This window comes from Balaenoptera borealis (assembly GCF_965194805.1).
Source record: "Balaenoptera borealis genome assembly, chromosome: 10".
Lineage (NCBI taxonomy): Eukaryota > Metazoa > Chordata > Mammalia > Artiodactyla > Balaenopteridae > Balaenoptera > Balaenoptera borealis.
Window position 1 is genome coordinate 70,238,620 of NC_138874.1, and position 24,967 is coordinate 70,263,586.

The following is a 24,967-nucleotide window of genomic DNA, read 5'->3' on the forward strand; positions in this document are numbered from 1 at the left end:
CCTAGGTGAAGGATCCTTAGTGCCAGGCCAAGTGCAGCTCTCAAGAGAGGCCAGAAATCAGGACCGTATGTGGAATTGTCTCTAAAAAACTGATGGCCAAAATGGCATGGACTTAAGGAAGCACGTTAGTGGTGGTGGCGTGGGGAGGGGCAGGAACCACCAGCTGGAGACCCCTAACTCTGTTATGCTCCCAGCCTTTGAACCAGCTGGGTGGTGGGCCTGGCCCTGCTAACCTCACAGTACTGCCCTGTTCCTCTAGACACAGGGAGAGACCCTATAGAGGGGTGAAAGTCAGCAGGCGTTGTCCTAAGGTAAACCTCCCAGCCTTTCTTTCCTTGGGAGGTGCTGCCGCCCCCTGGTGGCAGCATGCCTCCCCTGCAGGCCACTTCTTTTCAGAGAAGGGGTTTTACATGCCCTGCCTATATGTATAATTTTGTTTATGTTTTTTGTAGTAGTCATGTGTGAGGTCCAAACATCATATAGTAAGATATGAAATCCATATAATAAAACTTTTATTTTAAAAACAAATTATTCTCCAATGTGTTTTGATTTGTGCCGCGTCCTAGAAAAGAAGAATTTTGGGAAAGCGATTTTGAATGGGCGCTGGGGAGACAGTGCCTTCTGGAAGGAGGGTAGCCGTTCTTGTTCTTTAAATGTAACTTTTTCTTCCCCAGTCATCTTATGTTTTCCTGGAGCAGGAGACAGGAAGCCAGTAGCCTCTGATACCCTTGCTATTCTAAGCTGCTTGGATTAGGAGGCTATTTTCACTGCCAGCCACCCTGATCTGCAAGGTAGCAAGGAGGTCCTTAGGCAGCTAATCCTATAGAAACCAGGAAGTGTGAGTTGAGTGCTCTCCACTGGGGACCTTGGAGGCAGGTTTCTTTGCCCACAGCTGTGATTCGGGCTGTATCCTTTTTCTTTCCAAGTTGTATCCTTTCATTGCATTAAAGCTGTGTGGGTGGCGATGACCCTCACTGACACACAAACGGGGCCGTCTGCTTCGTGTTGGGCTGTTTGGCAGATGCAAGCACACAGGAAGCAGGAGGGTGAGTGAGATGGGAGAAGAGCTGGGGTCCTACCCTCTGGTGCTCCAGCATGGCCTGAGAGCTGGGTCAAGTCTCCAGCAAGGATCCTGATGGTGAAAGTCCAGTCTGTCTGTGGCTGGGGATACCTTGGGAAAGGGGGTGGTGGCCTGGTCCAGCCCCTCTCACAGCACATCAGTGGGGTCCTCAAGCAGGGGGACATGGGAGAAAGTTGCATGGCAGAGCAGTGGCCCTGGCTACAGGCCGGAACACAGAAATGGGGCAGGAGGCTGTGGCGGGGATTTAGGTACCGAGTCAGGACCTCAAGACAAGGCAGAGGGGATGGACGGTGCAGTTCATTGTAAGAAAGCAAAGTCTGTGGCTGGTTGAAGCGGAAAAGGATATCTTGAGAGGAGCCAGGGCTGCACCCAGTGTTGGGTGGGCAAGCAGGGGGCCCAGGCTGAATAGTAGGCAGAAGCAAGGAGCTACTCAGCAGGACCTCAGCTGTGGTCAGGCAGGGGAACCACCTCTGGAAGGTGCTGCTTCTGCCCCTGATAAGTGGGGGCATGACCATGCTACCCTGCACACTGGACATCTGGCCATTGCTGCTACCAAGCTTCCCTGGGTCACTTGCTCCAAAAAAGAAAAAAAAAATGTCCTGCACAGGGGCATCTGGGTTGGCCCAGGCAGGACCACATGTCCATACCCCACAGCCAGGGAGCTGGAAAAGTGAGCGTCCAGGACATCTGATTTCATGGGGAATGGTTAGAGCTGACATTGGCCAAGCACTAGATTAATCATTCAATCTACACAGCCCCAAAGGTGCTATTATCTCGTCCATCACATGGATGAGGAAACTGAGGCACAGAGATGTGAAGTAAGTAAGTTGCCCAGAGTCACACAGTCTGGAAGTGGCAGGGCTGACCTTCCTATCTGGGCAGGCTCAAGCTGGAACCTGAGCTCCTAACCACCTCTCTGCTTCTGAGTAAGTCTGTTTCCCACAGGTTCATATGGGGAGCAATTCTCTGAACACCCAAAGGGGGTGCAAATGCTGGTGGCCTAAAGGAGGGCAAACATCCACTGTGCTAGATGTGTGACTGCCAGTGAATAACTGATCCTGTCTAAGGCTCTGGGCGGAGCTGACTCTGGTGGAGATGGTAATAATGGATGTCCATGTGGTGTGAAGCTCAGAAGAGAGATCTGTGTATGTCACCCACCCTAAACTGCTCCGCCCCTTCCCCTGTTTAAGACCCACCAGGGTATTTGCCATCTGTGACCCCACAGTGCCTATGGGACACCTTAAACAAATTAAGCTGCAGGAAACACCAGTGGTGCAAATCAAGGAAATCCAAAAGATGTGAAAGGAAAACCCGTAAAAAAATGAACAACCACTAATGATCACTAAGGTATAGGTAGTGAGTCAGTTATATAATTTATTTTATCTTATTTACTATATTTTTGGAATAATGACGGCTGCATTTGAAAATAATGATATATGCTAATTATAAGGATTTAAGAAAAAGAGAAATTATAAATAAGAAACTTAAAACATCACCCCAAATGCTACCATCTAGAAGAAACCATTGTTTGATTTAGGTAATCATCACATAGCTGTGTGTATATATATATATATGTATATTATATATATATTATATATATGCATATTATATATATATACACACACATACATATATATGCATGTATATATCTCTTTGTGGGTGTATGTGAGAGAGAGAGAAAGAGGGAGGAGAGAGAGTCCTAGAGTGTAAGCATATAATGTGGTCACACATTTGCCTGGATAGCAGTAGGTTTAATGAAGAAAAATGTGAGATCACAGTATATATGATAACTACTAAAATTCGATCATGCCATGAATCTTACTTGAATTTAGCAGGAGGAAAAGGAGCTGGAGAGAAATCTTGCCTTCCATCAGGGCTTTCCAGGTTAGACAGGGTTGTTTTGAGGTGTTCTGGTGGAGAAACCCCTAGGGATGGTGGTGGCCCAGATTCCCCAGATCTCTGAGGTCTAGGGAAGGGGCTGATGAAGTCCAGGCCGTGCCTGGTGCCCTGAGGAGTCACCTTTGGCAGCTGCAGCCTGGACTCACCAGAGGGCCAGGCCAGATAGGACCAGAACTTCATCCTCACCCCGGCAGTCCTGGAGCCTGGAGCTCTGGGAGCAAGGACTGTGCACTGGGATCTCCCCGCCCTCCTGGCCTCGCCCCACCATGACTTTGGGCAGAGCCTCAGAGGTCTCTCATTTTTGGGTCCCTGTGACTCTAGCAGAGCAGAGTTGCATGTACCCAGGGCACAAGCCGGGGGCCTCTCATTCCCCCAGGTTACCCCTGGGCTCCAGGTCTCCTCCCAGGGCTGGCCCAACTCTGGGGGAGGTCTTGGGCTCTGCCTGCCTCAAACTTCTCACCCTGTTAGGAGTCAGCTTGGTCACCAGAGCTGGCACAGTGACCGGCTGCACTTGGACGAGCAGGGAAGGTCCCCAGACCACCACCCAGGGCCACTCTCCCTTCTGGTAGCAACGCTGCATGGTGGGATTCTGCGTGGCACCAGAGCTCACTTTTGGGTCCCTGGCAGAATCAGGAGAACAAGGTCATGGAAGGATCGTGAAGGAAAGATAGACTTGCTGTGTAGAATTGGATTGGGAGGGTTTAGGGCAGGGAGGAGAGGGTTCTAAGTGAAACTGAACTTGTCTTCATGTGTCTGAGGGCTGCCACTTGGAGGAAAACATAGTTTTGCAGCTCGATAGGCATGTGTGTTTACTGTGTATCCACTGCCTGTGTCAGGTGCCATGCCCAGTGCTGGGCAGTAGGAGACGAGGATGCGTAGGACGGTCTCCACCCCTGAGGACTACACAGCATGGCGGGGACAGAAATGATCCCAGGGCAGAGTGGGAGAGGTACACTACTGGGGAAGATGCAGGTGCAGGGAGGACAGAATGGGACAGTGTACTGGGGGAGTGGGTCTCCTGACCTCTGGACCTGCACACTGTCCCACATGGGAGCCACCAGCTGCAGGTGGTTGCTGTGTGCTAGACACGTGACATGTGCCAATGGAGATGTACTATAAGCGCGGGACACACACCGGATCTCAAAGACTTGGTGCAAAAGCATCTCATTCATAACAATTTTTATATTGAATACTCATTGAAATGATACTACTGTGAATATAGTGGGTTAAATAAAGTATACTATTAAAATTAATTTCACCTGCTTCTTTATACTTTCCTTAAAAATGTAAAGTGACACATGTGCCTGGCATCCGTGGCTCACGTTATGACGTTATTGGACAGAGATGCTCTAGTTGACAGCATGAGGACCAGGGGTTGGTGGTTAAGAAGCGTGGGTGGGGATAGATCTGGACTTCACTTCCCTGAAGGGGGTGGACTTTGAAGGGGGTGAGCTTCCTGTCCCGAGGTGTTCCAACAGAGAGGATGCTGGCAATTGGGAAGAGACCGGATAAATGAGCTCCAAGGGTACCTCTGATTCTCAAGCCTAACCAGAGGGCAGCAGGCCCGTTTTCTGCCCTTTGGGGGCCTCAGTCAGGACCTCATGCCTGGGTGTCCCTTGGATGTGTCCCAGAGGTCCCGCCCTTTTATGGCTCCGACTACGGTGGCCCTTGCGGCGGCCGTGCAGGCGTGGGCTCCGCCTCGCCCTTAGCAGAGTGTGCTGGAGCACCTCCTTGGCTCTGGCGAGGGCTGCTTCTGCAGGGGCGGCCACGTCAGGCACCACGCCCACCCCTTCCCAGGAGCTGCCGTCTGCAGCCCCCACTGAGCGGGCAGTGGGGATGGTGATGTACAGGTCGGTGTCATCCACGTGGTAGGTTTGCGGCAGCTGGCAGCCCCCACTGGTCACCTCCCCGATGACCAGTGCCCGGCCCAGCCTCTTCAAGATGTAGGTAAATTCCTCTGCGGCGCCAGCTGTCAAACTGCTGGTCAGAATGACCATACTCTTCTTGGAGCCGTAGCGTTCACCTGCAGGATATAAGGCCCTTCAAAATAGGGAGTCAAGTCCCCACCCTGGGCACCTGCCTTCTCCATACTGCTTAGACTCCAGAGAGGAGGGCCAGGGATTTAGTTCTGTGTCCTTGTGTCCACAGGCAAGTCACCCCACCTTTCTGAGCCCCAGTTTCTGCATCTGTAAAATGGGGATAAGGATGTGTGCTGGATCCTGAGCATGCCAGCGCTTGAGAGATTTTACCACCAGTGATGGGAAGAGGCTGGACTGACTTATCCGAGAAAAGGGCTAACCTGACCAGACTCTCTTCACTTTGGACCCTCAGAAGAGCCAAGTTTGTGACTTAATGACGACAGCCCTCTAGGACAGTGATGTCCAATAGAAAAGCAACATGAGCCCGAATGCAAGCCACATATGTCATTTCAAGTTTTCTAGAAGCCACATTAAACAAGTAAAACAAAATTGATAGAATGAATTTTAATACTGTTTTATCTAACTCAATAAATCTAAAATTTGTTCCTCTCAAAATGTCATCAATAAAATTATTGAGATATTTTACATCCTTTTTTTCATGAAAGTCTTCAAAATCTGGTGTGCACTGAACACTTTATGCATCTCAATCCATGTGTGGCATGTGGCTTCCGTACTGGACATCGCAATTCCAAGACCCCATGATCTGCAGATCTGTTTTTAACTACTGGTCTTGAATGTCTATTTGAATTGAGAATTCATCTGGTCCTGATTTTTATTTACATTTTGCAATATTATTGAATGTATATCTTGGAAGATTCCCTCCAAATGCTTGTGTGATAAGGAAGTATGCAAATGAAAATTGCAGGGTGCTATTCTGATCGGAGGAGGCACACCCCACATTGGTTTCCCAGCCCCCTCTTTTCAGGTGGACGCGCAGATTCCTTGGTTTTGCAAGCTAGGCAAGGGAGATGGAGCAAGGCTATCCACCTGGGATGTGGCTGGACAGCCGTGGCTCTGTAAAGCGCGGGGCCTGTACTGCTTCCTCCAGCCACTGCTCTGGGTCCAGGGCAGGTAACACAAGCCCCATCAGAGTCATGAACTTCCTTTAGGTAGGTGTGCTGGGAAGCTGCTGAGGGTTCAGGTGAGATGGAAAACCACTGGAAACGCCGTGGGATTTGGTGATGGCCCGAGGACCCTTGTAGCTTTACATTTGTCTTGCAGGCTGATGGTTGCTATGGCAGGAATGGCAGGCATTTTGGTTTTAGACAAACCAGTGTTCGAGTTTGGGAGCTGTCACTTATTAGCTGAGTGACCTTAGACAAGCTATTTGACCTAGTTGGGACTCATTTTTCTCATCTAGAAAATAGGTATAATGGTACATGTTTTGCAGGGATTAAAGGTCTTATGTACAGAGTACATGGCATAGGACGGGGGCTTTATATTCTAGCTACAGTTACTTTTACCTGAACCCAAACTGTCTTTCCTTGATTTCCCAGAAGCTTCTAGAATGACAATAGGAAGGAAAGGCTTCTGTACCCACCTTCGAGCTGTGCGTGGGTCCAGAGCTCGCTGACAGAGTCATTGGGCCGGTTGTAGATTTTGTCCAGCAGAATAGGTGGGCCTTCGTCGAAAAAGTAGGAGCATATGGCGGAGATGGAGGAGGTGGGACCACCGATGTTGAACCTGAGGGAAGGGAAATGTTGCCCACTGAGGGGCGGAGCCCACAGGGAAGCCCTCGGTGTCCCTCTGGGTGCCCTAATCCTTGCCCTGTGGAGGGTTCTAATTCCAGGCAGCCTCAGTCTGGTGTCCTTTCTTCCTCCTACAGAATTCTTTGGTTGGCATTTCCCAGAGTACAAGATTCGTGAGAACCAGAGACTTTGTGGTCAAATTCATTTAGAAAATACTGCATAACTTACCCACCCCTTCTGTTCACACATTAATACATTATGTGATACATATTGTATATGTTATATTAAAGGCCCTAGGTCCTGCACTCGGGAACTTGTTGATAAATTTCCCCAGCTTACTGACCGTGGCCTGCTCCCATGCACCCATGCTGCCTGCATTTTGAGAGCACTGTCTTCCCTAGCTTCATGCTTGATAATTTCACAAAACCCACTAGGTATCTTAGCTGAGGTGTCCTAACATGACTCTTAGTGTGGTGGAGTGTTCAGAGCTGTGGAACTGCATTGGGGGTGAGGGATCCTGTGATCATTCCAGGCTATTTGGATTTGTCCTACTGTGTGACCTCGCTGGGCCCCTGTCTCCTTATTTGTGTAACGAGGAATCCTGGGCTGGCAGTGTATTAGGAGTCTCTTCCAGTTGATGGTCTAGGATGGCCCGGATGTGTTCAGGGCCCATGACTTCAGCATCTGAACCTCCAAACCTTGGCTTGGAAGGATCTTTAAGCAAAGCACACCTGTGGGCTGGGTCTCCTCTTTAGAAAAATTTGGATGACACCGTTAAGCAGAAAGGGACTTAGCATGAGGGTCATTTGGATGTTCAATAGAGCGTTTGAAGAATAAAGTCATCAGAGGTGCCACAGGAGTCCCCAAGCTCAAGTTCTGTGTATACACAAACCCAAGCCCTGGGAGATGGTTCATCTTCCAGGGAGGAAAGTCCGCCTCTGGGATCCAGTGCCACCTAGTGACGACTAAGAATCTCAAGAGTTTTGCAAGCCAGCAGCCAGAGCTCCCTCTCAGTATATCCAGCACTGCGGATGGGGGTGGGGGGGGGCGGAAGTGTCCAATTGCCAGGGGAGCTGGCTTCCCCCTTCCCAGTGCCCATGGAAGGTGCCCAGGGCACGTCTGCTGATGGCCCCGGGAGTGACAAGAGACCTGGTCACTGAAGGGCATTCTTCTACCCATTACCCTTCCAAGTCCCCTCCCCCAGCTCTCAGAAGGAAACTCAACCTGTATGAGGCATACCTTCACAGAAGCAGATGAGAGGTCTAGCTGAAAGCATCCCCCCAACAATCATTTTGTAGCGTAAAGAGTTCTTTTTGCAACAATAGTGGCTAAATCGCAAATTCTCTCTGGGCCACTGGCTTTATGATTCTCATGACCAGGGTTGTCCTGGGCTGATTTCATAAGATGTGAGGCACAAGCACAGGTGGAAGCCTAGCTGTCCCAAACATGGCTGATCATCAGAGTCACCTGGATGATGTCTGTTAAATATACAGATCACTGGACCTCACTCCTGGGGCTTTGGATTCAGCAGGGCTGGGAGGGGTCCTGGAATCAGTGTGTTTAAGGTCACCCTTTCCCTCTCTCCTCACTGAATCCTGTGACTAGGTAAGTTTGGGGACCACTGGATTAGCTCAGTGGTTCTCAGCCTTGGTCATCTGAGCTTAAAAAAACCAACAGTGTTGGGACCCCACCTGGCTAATTAAATCAGAACCCCAGAATAGCTGGCCAGAGCCCTGAGAGCCAGGCGGGCTATTCCACTTGGGGTCTGCCCGGCGTCCCAGGGTCCTTTCTTCCCTACTAGACTCATGGCTTTGACTGTCTTCCAGCAGCTGCCCCAGCCTCGCTGGGAACTGCTGAGCCCCGCCCACTGACCTCATGTCGACAATCAGGGCGTCCGTGTGTACAATCTTCTTCCAGACATGCTCCACCAGCAGCTCGGAGACCTGGGTGAGCAGCTCACAGTCCCCAAACATATCAAACCTCAAGTAGCCAACGTTGCCCTCAAGCACATTAGTGTGGAAGGAAAACTTGATCAGGTCTTCAAAGACTTCAGGGGAAGGGATCTGAAAGAGAGGGAGGTCGGCTCCATGTCAGGAGAGGAGAGATTTGAAAGCTCAAATTTTTTTTTTTTTTAAGGTTCTGAGTATCTTTATTTCATTATTGATCATAGTACTTAAATGGACAATTAGCTCCGCTAAAGTCCAGGTCAAACTCTCCCATAGCCATGGTTCCCTGTTCTTCTGCCAAACCGTGCCCAGTATCCACCCCCTGTCACTTCTGCCAGATACAGTGAAAGGTCAAATTTGAAAGTGGGTGTCACGGAGGTCCTTTATATCATGAGATATATTGAGCCCACGGGAAGGGAGTTAACATTTCCTAAGGAGGTAGTAGGTGCCAGGGCCTTTCCTGATGGTATCCAGGAGGTTACATGGGTAGTGGGCCTGGGATATGAACCCCAATGAGTGGTCAGCAGCCTCCTTACAGGGAATGCTCATGGGTGCCAACCTCTCACCCTGGCGTCAGAGCTGGAAGGCCCAGGCATGGTCTCCACTCTGACTCCCCTGAGCTCCCCGGACACTTTTTGTCTCTGAGCTCATCATCTAAGGACATCATCATCTGAAGACATGAACTACTGGGCGCTTGAGTCTTTACCAGGGATCTGGCCCTGTGCTGAGCATGTTGTAGTAGTTACTGTAGAGAAGACACTATTATCGCCATCTTTTTACTGAAAAAAACTGAAGCACAGAGTGATTAAGTAACTTGCCCAAGGTCACACAGCCAGTAAGTGGAAGAGCCAGAATATGAATCCACACCAGGTGACTCCAAACCAGGAACACCCCTGCTGACTAGGACACCCGGCCTCCAGGCCTTGTGCTGACCTCAGTCACAAGCCCTTGGGCCATGGGCCACTCTCCTCTGTACCCCTCCAGGCCTCAGTTCCTCTTTTTGTAAAATGGGATAACAATTCGACAGTAGATGCTTTTGGTGCCCTCAGCCCTCCTCTGATTTCAGCCACAGCTTGACCCAGGCTGACAGGGCTTTGCCTCTAGCATACCCTTGTTTTTTACTCTCTACTTCAGGACCTTCTCCAAGCTGCCCCAGAATCTGAGAGAGTTCACGTCCCCAGGGAGACCTTCAGCTAACAGAGAGCGGGAGCCGCGGGGTCACGTCTGCAGAGGCATTCCTCACACTTGTCAGGGTGTGTTGCAATCTTCAGAAGCAACAGGCTCAATAACACGCCCACACTTCCTGTCCCACTTTCCCCGCTCCCTCACTCCTGCTGCAGTGACCACCTCCCACATCAACTGACCGCGTGCCTAAGCCCCTATCTCAGGTCCTGGCTTCAAGGGAACCAGGACAAATGCTGCCCTGCCTACTTGTTGTGACTATGCAGTTATATCATAGATGATAAACACCATGGAGAGGTGTTGTAAAGGTGCTTTAGATCCAGCTCTTTGCTGATGGGAGTGCTTGGTGAGTCCTGGGGTGTGCTTTGGCCCTTGATCAGGAGAATTTTTCCCTCATCTACCCTGCAGCCTTGATTTACCTTTTCAGTGTTCCCCAGACCTGCAGTGCTGGCTTCAAATATCTTGACCACACAGCCTGGCCCAGAATTTCCCATTCAGTTGGCCCTTGTGTCAGGGTGCACGCCCACCCAGCACAACTCTTTTGGGAGACAGTACTTGGCATTGGGGGAGGGGAGGAGAAGGCAGTCGGTGCCTACCCAAGGCAGCCTCACTGCAGGGGTTGTCCTGGCTGTGTGTGGACACTCCTGGACCTGTCCCCAGGCTCCATGCTCTAGCTCCAAGGCAACTGTGATGCCAGGACCTGTGCTGATTCCCTGTCTCCATCCCCCTGACTCATTCACACAAACTGCAAACCCCTGAGGCAGGCAGGTGATGTGGACATACACAAACCCCACATTTCCAGAATAGGAAATCACGGGGACCTCATGTGACTTATCAACCTCTTTCTCCAACACTGACAGTGAGAAGCCCTACAAACCCTTGCATTCTGCCTAGCCAAGAGTGAAGCTCCTTCTATACTAGCACTTTTCAAACTGAGCTCCTGTGGGTACCAATGATCTACTGAGGTGCTCAGGGACCTCACGGGCACATGAGGGACTGGAGGGCAGGGTGAGAGAGAGGAAAAGACGTGATTGGTGAAAAATTTAACATGAAAACACGTCTGGAAGCCGTTGCCTTGCACCCTGCACGGAGCCCTGGATGTGCGGACAGTTGGTTGACTCTCTCCTGGGACTGTGCTGGACCAAGTCTCCCTTGTAACTCACCTGCATGGGTACAATCCCAGGAATGCGGTCCTTGGCATCCTCAGGGATATGGGCTGTCTTCAGGTGTGGGTCCCCGGACAGCACCTGCAGGTCAGCCTCCAGCATCTCGGCCAGGGCAGCTTCTGAGGTCACCCTGGCATAGCGGCTCTGCAGACGGCTCAGTTTGGATGCCATCTTGGCTCCCAGCTCGGGGGAGGCGTAGTTATCTGCTACGAGCTTCCCAGCTGTCTGCAGCACAGTGGGCACCTTGGCACGCAGGGCCACTATATCCTGGGCTGTGGAGAGGGCCACGCTCATGGGCACGGTGATGTCTGGCTCCACCCCAGCCAGGTCCCAGGCCTCACCGGTGCTGGCACTCAGGGCCATCTGCGTGGGCATGGAGGCATATAAGGGGCTGCTGCCCACCTGGTAGATGCCCACGGAGAGCGCCCCTCCAGCCGTGGGCTCCCCGATGATGGTGGCGCGCTGCAGGTCCTGCATGGTGTGAGCGAAAGCCTCAGCCGCCGACCCGCTGGTGTGGCTCACCAGGATGTAGAGGTCCTTGTGGGAGCCGTAGCGCTGGCCTGCCACCTGGGGCAGGGTCCACACCTCTGTGACCCTCGACATGGCCCTGTCAAAGACGGAGTAGAGGTGCTGGCGGGGCTCTGCCTCGAAGAAGTAGGAACAGAGCAGCGGCACAGCCGTGGAGTAGCTGCCGGGGTTGTAGCGCAGGTCGACGACCAGAGCGGGCGTGTCTACCAGCTTCTGCCATACCAGCTGTACCAGTTGCGGCCCGATGGCTTTCACCGTCTCCAGGTCAGCCATGGCATCGAAACGCAGGTAGCCCAGCCGGCCCGGCAGCACCTCTGTCTTGAACAGGGCCTCGATGAGGTAGGAGAGCTCCTCTGGGGAGGGGACGATGGGAGGTGGTAGGGGCACTTCTTCAGCCACCATCTCGCCGGGGCTGTGGAACACCAGCAGACGGTGGTCTCCAGACATCTCCTGCAGGTCTGCCGTGAGCTGGGAGGCCAGCGACTCCAGGTCCACTGCTGTGCGGTAGGCACCCTGGGCCAGCTTGGCTTGCAACACGGCGCCTGTCTGCCCCACGACCTCTGGCCGGGCATAGTGGGCCTCCAGCAGGTGCCCCGTGCCCTCCACCAACTCCCCCAGGCTTCGGTGGAACTCCAGCACCTCCTGGGCTCTGTCCAGGGCTTCCTCGGCCAGCACGATGGCATCGGGGACCACGCCGCCCCCCAGCCAGCACTCGCCATGGTTGTCGATGAAGGTGAGCACGGGCACCGTGAGCGCCAGGCCGCCCTCGGGCGTCTCCAGCAGGGGCACCGTGTGCGTGTGCAGCAGGCTGCCCGCCGTGATCTCGCCCACCAGCGTGGCCCAGCCGAGCGACTGCATGAGGAAGGCCAGCTCCTCGGCTGCGGTGGCGGTGCGGTGGCTGGTGAGCAGGTACACCCCGCGCTGGGTGCCGTATGGCTGGCCCAGCAGCTCGGTCTGGCTGAAGTGCTCCTGCGTGACGTTGGTGCGCCGGTCGTAGGTGGTGAAGAGACGCACGGGGCCGGAGTCGGGTCCCTGGAAATAGGAGAGCAGCAGGGGCACGGAGGAGGACGGCCCCCCAGGGTTCTGCCGCAGGTCCATGATGAGGTGCTCCGTGTCCTGCAGGGGCTCCCACACCTGGCGCAGGATGTACGGGGCCAGCACCCCCAGCACTGAGGCGTCGGCAAACCTGTCAAAGCGCAGGTAACCCACGTTGCCCGGCAGCACGGACACCTGGAACACGGAGTCCACCAGGGCCCGCCGGGCAGCCTCGTCCTCGGGCACTTCTGAGACCATCTCCGGGGGTTCTTCAGCTTCATCCTCGGGCCCAGAAGAGGTTTCTTTGGACCTGACCACCTGCACCAGGAGCCTGGGGTCCTCGGACACGGCCTGCAGGCCGGTGTTGAGCTTAGTGACCAGATCCTCCTCGGAGACCACCGAGGACAGGTCCATGTTGGCCAGGTGGCGCAGCAGGGCAGGCACGCGGTCCACCAGTGTGTAGTATTCCCGCAGGGCCTCCTGCAGGCGCTGGATGACTGCCGGCAGGGCGCGGCGCAGCGTGAGGATGGCCAGGGCCTTCTCCAGGGCCTGCTCGGCCGGTGTCCCCACACAAGGCAGCACCCCGCTGCCCTCCCAAGTCTGGCTGCCCTTGCCCAGGGGCCCCAGGGACCTGGACACGGGCACGGTGAGAAAGAAGTCAGACTGGCCTATCCGCAGCTTCTGGAGGTCCAAGGCCCCCCCCACAGTCCGCTCGCCCACCACAATGGCCCTGCGCATTTGTTTGAGGATATAAGCGATGTCCTCAGCCACACCCCCGGTGCGACCACTGGTGAGGACCACCACATCCTTATCGGCACCATAGTTCTCTCCTAGGACTTCGGGCAGGGTCCAGATCTCAGTGGTCGTATTAGAGGGGCGATCATAGATGGTATCCACGTGCAGGACTGTGTTCCCTGGGTGCAGGTAGGAGATGACATAGGGGATGCCGGAAATGTGGCCCCCAGTGCAGTGACGGAGGTCCAGCACCAAGGCAGAGGTGCCCATGAGCTTCCTCCAGACGTTGGCCACCAGGAAGCTCCTCAGCTTGCTCATCACCTCCTGGCCCGGGATGTCGTCCACCCGCAGGTAGCCCACATTGCCTTCCAGAACCTCATGGCGGAGGCCGTTCTGCAGCCCCGCAATGAGTTCCTCTAACGTGAGGTTCATGAGTGCTGGGGCTTGCCGGGGAGCCTCGAGGGTGCTGGGCTCATAGGAGATGACCAGGCGAGGGTCGTTCAAGGAGCTCTGCACGCCAGCTGTCAGCACATGGGCCAGAGTCGGAGGGTCTGAGATGGCCAGGATCTCACGACTCTTGATGGCCTGCTCGATGGCTTCCTGCATCCCCATCAGGTTCTCTGGGAAGCAGTAGTTATCCAGGAGGACCTTGGCCATGTCCAGCACCAGGCTCGGCTGGAATAGGTGTGTAGGGCCAGTCAGGCTGCAGAGCAGCATGGGCAAGAGCAGGGCCCATTTTCTTGACATGGGGATCCAGAGGAGGGCTGGCTCCTGCGCAAAAGCTCTCTTGACACTGTGCGCCAGGCAACAGCACTGCCCTGCGTGGCTGCCTTTCTCCCGCGTCCTTCTCAGCCAGCGGACAGAAGGTCTGGGGCTAAACACGGGAGTTGGGTTGCAGCTTCCAGCTCCGGTAAGCCTTTAATCCTGTCTAATTCAAGCGCATCAGCCCTGGGGACTGGGGAGAAGCGGCGGAAGTGGTTTGACTCAGAAGGTATGTGGGGTCTCATCTTGCTGCGCCACCTCTGGTAGACTAACGTGAATAACTACCGTTTGAGTTCCTGCCACATGCCAGGCACTGTGCCCCATGCTTTACAGGCTGACAGTCTCCACCTTGCAAAGCAGAGTTATTAACCTGCAAGTAAATAGCATTCCCCCACTGCACTGGGTGACACACCCCTCTGGAATTAAGGAGAACTCGGGGGCCTGATGCTGCCACCCTCTACTCTGTGGCCTTAGGGAAGTGTCTTACTTATTGTGTAGATTAAGTGACAAAATATGGGTAAGGCACTTGACAGCATCAGGGAAGAAGGAAGCACTCAATTACTGATAAGTTCTCTGTGTCAGATAGTTGCTCTGTTTTATAGCTGAAGAAACAGAGTTCAGTAGCTAACGGAAGCCCACCATCCTAGGTGGGGGGATGTGAGGGCAGCCAGAAGAAGCCTGTGGGGTCACAGTCACTTAGACCGTGCCGAGGTTGAGTCTGAGGCTCCATCTACTTCACGGCTTCAAGTTTATTCCCTTGTCTTGCTAATGCATCCAGGGAACCAAAGTGGTTCCCCCGACAGCTTTCAGATGATTGGAGTGAAATGTCTAAACTTCACTGTGGGACATGATGAACGGGATTGGTGATTCCAGGGCAGATGAAGTTAGCTCTGAGATCTAGCAAGCATCCATTATGCTGGCTAAAGAAGACCCTCGCTGGTTGAGGGCTTGGCCCCTGGCCCGCTGCTTGTAAGGAGAACTGAGTTGGAGGACTTAGGTCTCTGTGGTCCAGACCCCACAGGTATCCAGATCATCAGTCCCCAGAGAACTGCTGGACTCCTGTTCCTTCACATAGAAGTGATGTTGGTCCAGCTTATGACTGATTTGGCACAGATTTCCAAGAATACCTACCACGGAGCCTAGACCCTAGAACCCCTGCTTTGTCTCCCCATCCCTCTGGGAGTGGGCATTGCCCTCACTTAACAGACGAGACAGCTATGGCTCAGAGTGTCTTCACACAGGCAGGGAGGAGTGCTGGGAGAGCCGTCTGACTGCACTCTTTTCCCTTCGCCCCGTTACCGCCAGTGCACCCTCCTGGGACCGGGTGGCCATAGGCAGGCGCGCACGTGTGCCTCAGCCGGCAGCCGGAGGAGGTGGTCTTGGGGCCGGGGGACCTTCTCAGCACACTCGAGAGCCACAATCCGCTCTCTGGAAATCATTATCTGAGGATGTTTACCAAGTGGTTGATGAAGGCCAAAGAGGTCAATTAGCTAAAACAAACATATTCTTAGCTCATTAGGATTTGTTTAATGCCCAAGTGACATATGGTCACATCACTCCACCGTTTGCAGCCAATCAAGTGAGACTGATTTATTATAATAATAAGGCCTCCTTAGTCCCCACTGGGAAGGCTGAGCCCTCTGCTCCACCGCCGCCTGGGGAATCACAACTCGGAACATGCCAGTCTCATCCTCTGAGGGCACTTTCCCATCATCGCTTGAACCCAGGCAAAGCCTTTGGACCAGGAAAGGTGTGGATGAAGATAAGCAGGAATAAGTATCTCTTTGGGGAAAGTGTTTCCCCTGGACTCATTAAAATGCAGTCTCAGGATGGGATGCCTGGAGCTGGTGTGGGGCTTTGATTTGTGTGGATGGCCCAGAGCCTCAGGGAGGATGTAGAAGCGGCCTGGGGTCTGTTGCAAGTCCCTGAGGTGCCCAAGTTAGTGCCTGCAAGGGGAGATGATGTGTCCTCCTGTGGGTGTGGCCTGAGGCCAGTGGGAGGAAATTCTGTCCCCAGAGTTCCCCAAATTCTCCAGGAGGAAGGGATGTCCTGGCCCCCAGATGAGGGGAGCATAAGCAGGTGGCAGCTGTCTAAGGTGAGCACGTTCTGGGCAAGTCCCATTGTGGGAGCCAGGAGGAGCTTCCAAGCAGCCTCTGCCAGCTGTCGGCCCAGGGGCTACAGAGAGTCCCATTGTGATCTTGGGGGCTGAGTTTGGAGTTGGGATGCAGTCAAAGCCCCTGCCTCCCCCTCACTTGTACAAGCAGCCATGTGGGCAGAGGTGTTAAGAGCACGGGCTCAGGAGCCACCCCCAAACCCTACCGCTTTCTAAAGTACAGACCCAGATCAAGTGACATGACTGCTTCCTCAAAAGGGAAACAGGGTAAGGAGAAGAGCTTCACAGTATTGTTGTGACAGTGTCAGCAGGTATAATGAAGAAGCTGAGGTCACAGTAGCAGCTGATGAGTGGCAGAGAGCCTGTGATCAGAACTCCCCAGTGGGGTTGGGGAGAGATAACCCAAGAGGCAGGGGTTGTCTTAGGGACCCTGGGGGTACCAAGTGCTTCTGAAGACCCAAACCTTCCATGGGCTTCTGTGTATCTGGAGAGTCTGTACACCTGAGAAAGGCCCTGACACAGTGTTCACTCCAGAGCACACTCCAGGGAGATTAAAAGGGGGACAATGGCACAGATGGTGTGCTACTGGGAGTCAAATGGAGCACACCTGGAGCCTGGGCAATCCCAGAAAAAGTTAATCTCCTGCTACATTACGGATTCCCTTTTTGCAGTGGTCAGAGGCCTTGTCTGTCTGGTTATTTATCCATTCAACTTCCTATCTATCTATCTACATACCTACCTATCTATTGTTTTATGTTAGTTTTCCCCTCAGTGTTCATTATGGTCATTTTCAATTGGCACAGCAAATATCCATGACCTATTCACCTAGATTCTACCATTGACATTTTATTACCCTTCCTTTCTCTCACCTCTGTCTCTCTGGTCCCCTCTCTAACCCTTAAGCCAACATATTTTTGGGATGTATTTCAAAGCAAGTTGAATCTTGCCTTTACTTTGTTTTAATCCTTTTTCTTTTTACTTTTCTAAAAATAAAAGAAAAACATACTCATATTTGCAAGTTAAATAATTCATAAATGTATGAACAATCTTCTCCCAAAGCCTTTCTAATTCAGCCAATAATAACAGTTTAACGTGTAGCTGTCCTCACTTTTCTCTGTGCTCATATGTGGAAGCACATATGTAGGAGATCTATCTGTCCATCCATGGATCTGCCCATCTATGATGCTCATCCATCCGTCCATCTACCTAGTGTCACCTCATAATAGCACACAGGATAATTTGCATTTTGTTTTACTCACTTAAGCATACAGCAGAAACAACCTTCCAAGTTGAAGCATAAAGTTTGTTCTTTTAATGGCTGCATAATTGTCCTTGACAATTTACTGATCTGTTTCCCTAGCAAAAGATATTTTAAGTTGTTTCTGTTTTTGCTTCTATAAACAATACTGTGATAAGTGTTCTCAAACACATGTTCTTAGGACTAGTGCTTCTTGCTTCTGTAGAAAAATTTCCAAACCTGGGCTTGCTGAATCAAATGGTTGGACACTTGTTTATTTATTCTTTTTCTTTATTATATTTTCAGTAACTTTAAAATTATATAATAAATGTGTATTTTTTCTGTTTTTTTTTTTACAACTTTATTTATGTACGATTGACATACAATAAACTGCCCATCTTTGAAATGTACAATTTGGTGAGTTTTGACATGTGTATACACCCATGAAACTATCACCACAAGCAAGGTAATGTATCTTGCCCTCATCCTCAGATTTTCCTCATGCCCCTTTGTTATCCATCCCCTTGCGTCTCCATCTCCAGACAAACACTGACAAACAGCTATGCTGTTGAGTGTACCATTAGGTCACTTATTTTATTGCTGAGTAGTATTCCATTGTATAGATATACTACAATTTATTATCCACTCACATGTTGATAGAACTACAGTTTGCTTCCAGAGTGTAACTATTACAAATACAGCTGCTGTGAATATTTGAGTATAAGTTTCTGCGTGGATGTATGTTTTTATTTTTACTAGGACAAGAATGCATGTTTAACATTTTAAGAAACAATCTAAATGTTTTCCAAACTTGAAATTTCTATCAGCAACATATGAGACTTTCAATTCCCCCACATTAATGTCAACAATTTGTATGCATGGTTAGACTTTTAAATTTTGACTATTATAATGGGTATATAGTACATTCTCATTGTGATTTTAATTGGGACTTCCTTGATGACTAATTGTGTTGAGCATCTGTTTGTATATTTATTGACCATTTGTATATACTCTGTAGTAAAATGTCTGTGTAAACCCTTTTCCTATTTGTAGGGGGTAGGGGGAGGAGGCTGTTTTTTGTCTTACTATTGATCAAGTAAGAATTATTTGTACATTTTAGATATGAGTCGTTTGCCTGATGTATGTATTGCAAATATTTTTTCTCAATCTGTGGCTTGTCTTTTCATGTCCTTAACAGTGTCTTTTGAAGATTAAAAGTTCTTGTTTTTGATGAATTCCAATTTATCAATTTTTTCTTTTATGATTCATATTCTTGGTGCCATACCTAAGAAATCTTTGCCTATTCCAAGGTCACCAAGCTTTTCTTTAATATTTTGTTCTAGAAGTTCCATAGTTTTAGGTTTTACATTTATAATCCATTTTGAGTTAATTTTTGTGTATGTGTATATTTATTTTATTGTATGAGGAAGGGGTCAAGATTTTCTTTTTCCATGTCAATGTCCAGTTGCCAACACTAGTTGTTGAAAAAACTTTCCTGTCCTATTGAATTGCCTTGGCATTAGGTCAAAAAGTGATTAACCACATATGAGTGGGTCTATTTCTGTACTCTCTGTTCTGCTGTATTCTGTCTGTTTTTTCACCAATACCACACTGTTTTGGTTACTATAGTTTATAGTATGTCTTGAAATCATGTAATGTAATCCCTCAAACTTTGTTATTCTTCATCAAAATTATTTTGGTTATTCTAGTTCCTTTGGATTTATATGGATTTATCCAAAGCCATGTACATTTTAGATACCAATAATTGATTTTACAATCAGACAATTGATTTGGATTGAACTGAAGCTATAGATCAGTTAGAGGACAATTGACATCTTAACAATACTGAGACTTCCAATCTTTGAAAATGGTATAACTCCATTTATTTATGTCTTCATTGATTTATCAGTGTTGTATGGTTTCAGTATATAAATTATGTAAATATTTTGTTAGTTTTATTTTTATTGTTTTTGTTCTCAAAAGTATTTTTATTTATTAAAAGACACTGGTATTTACCTACAGAATGGGAGAAAATATTTGAAAATCATTTATCTGATAAGGGTCTAGTATCTAGAACATATAAAGAACACTTACAACTCAACAATAAAAAGATAAATAACCTAACTTTTATTTATTTATTTGTTTTTAATTTTTTAAAACATCTTTATTGGAGTATAATTGCTTTACAATGGTGTGTTAGTTTCTGCTTTATAACAAAGTGAATCAGTTATACATATACATATGTCCCCATATCTCTTCCCTCTTGTGTCTCCCTCCCTCCCACCCTCCCTATCCCACCCCTCTAGGTGGTCACAAAGCACCGAGCTGATCTCCCTGTGCTATGCGCCTGCTTCCCACTAGCTATCTATTTTACATTTGGTAGTGTATATATGTCCATGCCACTCTCTCACTTCGTCCCAGCTTACCCTTTGCCCTCCCCGTGTCCTCAAGTCCATTCTCTAGTAGGTCTGCGTCTTTATTCCCATCCTGCCCCTAGGTTCTTCATGACCATTTTGTTTTTTGTGTTTTTTTAGATTCCATATATATGTGTTAGCATATGGTATTTGTTTTTCTCTTTCTGACTTACTTCACTCTGTATGACAGACTCTAGGTCCATCCACCTCACTAAAAATAACTCAGTTTCGTTCCTTTTTATGGCTGAGTAATATTCCACTGTATATATGTGCCACATCTTCTTTATCCATTCATCTGTCGATGGACACTTAGGTTGCTTCCATGTCCTGGCTATTGTAAATAGAGCTGCAATGAACATTGTGGTACATGACTCTTTTTGAATTATGGTTTTCTCGGGGTATATGTCCAGTAGTGGGATTGCTGGGTTGTATGGTAGTTCTATTTTTAGTTTTTTAAGGAACCTCCATACTGTTCTCCATAGTGGCTGTATCAATTTACATTCCCACCAACAGTGCAAGAGTGTTCCCTTTTCTCCACACCCTCTCCAGCATTTATTGTTTCTAGATTTTTTGATGATGGCCATTCTGACTGGTGTGAGATGATATCTCATTGTAGTTTTGATTTGCATTTCTCTGATGATTAATGATGTCGAGCATTCTTTCATGTGTTTGTTGGCAATCTGTATATCTTCTTTGGAGAAATGTCTACTTAGGTCTTCTGCCCATTTTTGGATTGGGTTGTTGTTTCTTTGATATTGAGCTGCATGAGCTGCTTGTAAATTTTGGAGATTAATCCTTTGTCAGTTGCTTCATTTGCAAATATTTTCTCCCATTCAATATTTTGTTAGTTTTATACTTAAGTATTTCTCATTATTTTCAGGTGTTATTGTAAATGATATGTTTTTCTTAAAATTTTAATTTCTAGTTATTCATTGTGTATTAATCTTATATCCTGCAACCTTGTTAAACTCATTTATTCATCCACTGTGTTTTTAATAGATTCCTTAGAGTTTTCTAGAGGGATATTCATATTGTATTTCTTTCTTTCCCATCTACAGATTTCATTTCTTATCCTTGCCCTATTGCACTCCTTAGGACCTCTGGGGCCTTGATCCTGATCTTAGGGAGAAACAATTCAGTCTTTCATCATCAGTGTAATGTTAACTGTATATCTGTTTTTGTTTTGTTTTGTTTTTTGATAGATGCTCTTTATCAGTTTAAGAAAATTCTCTTATATTCTTAGTATTTAAGAATTAAAAAGAAAATCATGAACAACTGTTAAGTATTGTGGAATGCATCTATTGAGATGATCATGTTTTTTCCTCTTTAGTTTGTTAACATGGTTGATTACATTGATTGGTTTTCTAATATTTAACCAGTCTTTCATTTGTGGGATAAATTTCTCTTGGTCATTATGTATTATCCTATTATATGTTGTTGGATTCAATTTACTGGGGTTTTTTTTGAGGATTTTTGCATGCTCATGAGGGTTATCCATATGTAGTCTTTTCTTTTGGCTTTGGCTTCAAGGTAGTTCTGACCTCATAAAATGAGTTGGAAAGGATTTTTTCTCTTCATATTCCTTAATTTTTTCTATTTTATGGGACAGTTCATGTAGAATCGATATTATTTTAATTATTTGAAGAGCTAAGTAGTACTGCTCTAGGCAAGGAAGGGCTGGTTCTCTTTATTCCTTATTCCCACTTCCCAACAAAGCATGTTTACAGTTTTGTGCCATGCAAGGAAAACAATAAGTCCCAGAATAAAGATCATTCCAGCTGTTAATCACTCACATAAGAAGTGTTCACATAAGAAGTGTTCAGAGCCCCCAAATAACATTATTTGCCTGACGCAGAAGAGACCTAGGGTAACTGTGGGTGCAGCGCCCACTGGCACCTCCAGGGGGCGCTGTGTGTCAGACAATGAGCTGGGGGGGCGGGGCGGGGCGGGGGTGGTGCTCTGAACTGGGATCAGTTCTGAGGTGTATCTGGCGCTCTGAGTAGTGACCACGGTCCTGACGGCAGTGGGAACATCACCCACATGCTTTCTCTGCAGGGGGTAAACCTCTATGAAGCGTGTGGCTGCCTTGACTCTTCCCTGTATCAAACATTTTCTGTGCAGTAAGGACAGAAATTCAAGTTTACAGACAATGAAAGTTGTGGCCAGAACCAGCCTAAAGACAAAGCACAGGAGTGCAGGGCTTAAAGAGGTTCTGGGAACGCATGCTTTTTACAAATAAATGAGATTTATTTTAAATTAAATCTGGAGAGAATTTATGCATAAGCAGTCATTTTTACCAGAGAGGTAAAACCATAAGAATAGTAAACAAGGGTCAAGTAGGTTTCCTGCTGCCCCAAGTCTGCAAGGTCTTGTGCAGTAAGTATTTGTTCACGGGTGATGCCTTCATTCATAGGTCTTGTTCACATCCTGCTTCTAAGGTGATTTCTCCTAAACCATCCTTCCTCCTATTTTATGGGTGAGGAAGCTGGGGCTTGGGGAGGTTACAGAACATGCCCAAGATCACAGAGCTGAGGAGCAGTGGATTGGCCGAAGGAAGGGAGGACATTGCCATCCTCCCTTACCTGGGTTTTGGTTCCTCTCTTTGTGTCGAAACCCCAGGCATGGACTTGTGGGGAGAGGGGGGGTTGGGGACATGAGTAGGGCCTAGATCCCCTATGGCTTTAGTAACCCCAGCAATGCCATGTCTCTGTAACTCCAGGGCAGATAGTCTGCTGGATGCTGATGTGAAGCCTGAACCCAGAACATCTCCCCCCCATCCCATGGGAATCCACAGGATAAGACGGATGAGATGGGAGTGGTGGGAATGGTGAATGGAACACAACCTTGGAAATCTAAGAGCAGGTCCACCTGGAGGCCTTGGAACAGGTCGGGGGGCAGACCCTGGAGGGCCTGGAGCTCTGCTCAGGCCACTGGGCTCAGCTGTCCTCAACCTCTGATGTCCTTTGAGCATCTACTCTCCAGGAGGTCTGTCTCCTGCTCTCTCCTGTTCATTCCTCTCTCTCTCTCTCTTTCTCTCCCCCCTCTTTCTTTTTCTCTCTCTCCAGGCACTAAGAAAAGTCTCCCTTTTCTTGTGCCAGCTCTTTTCTGGAAGATCAGGGAGCTAGCACGCCTCATGCTATAATTCTTCCAGCTTTCCCTCTCAGTGGTGCTCTTTGGACTGGTTTACCTGTAGCCCTCTCTGTCCACATGTGTTGCCTGGGGTGGCCTCACCCTGTGTCTGGGGTCATCGGTACATTGCTGGTGAGCAGGGCCTGCCCTCCAGATGCTGACCTCACTTTTCCCCCATGACTTAGCCGTTCTTCTTGCATTTCTTTCTCCCAGGTTTATCAGACATGTCTGTATATGTATGAACCCCAATAATTAAGAGGCATCAGGATTTTCTCCATGAGGCCCCTGGGTCCAGGCAAATCAAGGAAGTAGAGAGCTGTCTTTGCAGTTCCCAGATGTCTGGCTACATTTCAGGTTTGGGTGCCCAGCACATGGAGGACCTCTGGTGCATGTGCATGGGGAGGGCACATGTAGGCAGAGGTGACTCTTGCTTCCAACCCAGGTACAGGTAGGAAGGCCGAAGATACTGGGAGAGCATGGGGAAAAATGAAGAGGAGGGAAATAAAAAAAGATAATGAGGAAAGAAATGAAGATTCGGAGTGAAAGAGTGTAATAAAAGGTAATAGTGAAGCTCTAACATTTTTCCAAATATTACTCAGAAAGAGAAGCAAGAACCTACATGAACTTTTCCAAAGTACCCGGGAAGCATTTGCATGTCATTTTGGGGGTGACAAGCAAGGACCTCAAGACTCAGTGACCGTTGATGTGACCATGAACCAGTGAGTGACCTGGTCAGGACCTGAGCCCAGGCCAGGCAACCCCACACCCGGTGCTCTTCAGCCACCCTGCTGCTCCCAACTGCCCTCTGCTATTGGCCCCTGAGCTGTCCCTGACTATGGACACCATATAACCTGTCATCCAAACAGAGGCCCTAATTTCATTTATACATGGACAACACGCATTAACCAGGCCCATCCCAGACAAATCAGGGTGATGGTCACTGAGCCAGAGGAAGACGTCGGCCAAGCACTGCCCAGCAGGAACATGGTCCAGGCGAAGAAAGGACAGTCGGGCACTGATGTGGATGACCTGGAAGGCACTGGAGGTGCGGCCCCAAATGGCCTCCAGAATGCAAGTGTGATACTGGGGTCCTGAGAGGGCCACGAAGCTCACATATTCGCTGTCTAGCTCCTCAGACCCAGCAATGCTCTCCGGCTCCTCAGCCCCCATCAAGACAGCTCTGGTGTCAGGCTCTCTGGGCGGAAGGGAACCCTCATCCAGAACAGAAGCTCACGGGAGAGAGCCGCAGAGGAGCAGCCGTTTGCTGCGGGCCCAGGGACATCTTTCTGCGGAGCGGAGTCGGCTGCTGATGAAAAGGGTTCCCTCGGGGAGGGGTGCTCGTCTTAGTGAGAGGTGTTCAGGGAAGCTGAGACAACGGTGTGAGATTTCTACCTGAGTTAGATGATCTGATTTGAACAGGAAAGAAGTTCCAAAAGGTTTATTCAGTCTGGTCTCACGGAAGCCATCTGTGTGCCACCAGTGCGGCCTGTCTAGTGTACAGTCTCTGGCCTCCCCTTTAAGGCGCATCTGGGAAAAGTGGGACCCCCTTTGTGTCAGGCTGCTCCCATGGGAGCTGCCATATAGATGGAATGGACCAGCCTTTGAGAGCCAAACAGCGTTGCTGCCTTTGGTCACAGACCAGAGAAGCCCCTGGGCCCCCTCGGCGTGGGCCAGGGAGGAGAGGCAGAGCTGGTCCTTTCACTCAGACCCCGGGGAAGCTCTCAGCAGCCAAGCTCCGACACGCTGTTCTACAGGATCATGTCCGTGTCTGGGCCCGAAGCAGCCTCCAGAGTGTCCCTGGGACTCGGGAAACCAAGATGCCAACCTCACACAAGCATCTAGAACCAGCTGCATTGTTTGCGGGGCCAGGCACAGAACGAAAATGTGGAACTCTTGTTTAAAATTTATTATGAATTTCGAGATGGCAAGACCAGAATGTGACACCAAGCGGCCCTGTGGGACTGCCACTTCATATCCGTGATCATCACCCTGAGAGGATAAAAATGAAAACGCTTCAGGACACACTACAAATGCAGCATTGACTGTGGCAGTCATTAGGCAGAGGGCTGATTG

At 49.5% G+C, this 24,967-nt stretch overlaps 1 protein-coding gene across 1 annotated transcript; it reads right to left on the reverse strand.

Moving 5' to 3' along the window:
• Positions 1 to 2,648: 2,648 nt before the first annotated feature.
• On the reverse strand, positions 2,649 to 14,032 carry RBP3 (retinol binding protein 3). The gene is made up of 4 exons (XM_082339723.1): positions 10,939 to 14,032; positions 8,520 to 8,710; positions 6,500 to 6,642; positions 2,649 to 5,003 (listed from the first exon to the last, which is right to left on the reverse strand). The coding sequence occupies exons 1-4, from the start codon at positions 13,984 to 13,986 to the stop codon at positions 4,525 to 4,527; spliced, it is 3,861 nt and encodes a 1,286-aa protein (XP_082195849.1). The 5' UTR covers positions 13,987 to 14,032; the 3' UTR covers positions 2,649 to 4,524.
• Positions 14,033 to 24,967: the final 10,935 nt, after the last annotated feature.

What these genes read in the sequence shown, in the direction of transcription:
- RBP3 (XM_082339723.1), bottom strand. Translation starts at nt 13,986, where the DNA reads ATGTCAAGAAAATGGGCCCTGCTCTTGCCCATGCTGCTCTGCAGCCTG. An exon ending in GCCCTGATTGTCGACATGAG is followed by an intron (nt 6,643 to 8,519) that starts GTCAGTGGGCGG and finishes CCCTTCCCTCAG; the next exon opens with GTTCAACATCGGTGGTCCCA. An exon ending in GACCCACGCACAGCTCGAAG is followed by an intron (nt 5,004 to 6,499) that starts GTGGGTACAGAA and finishes TATATCCTGCAG; the next exon opens with GTGAACGCTACGGCTCCAAG.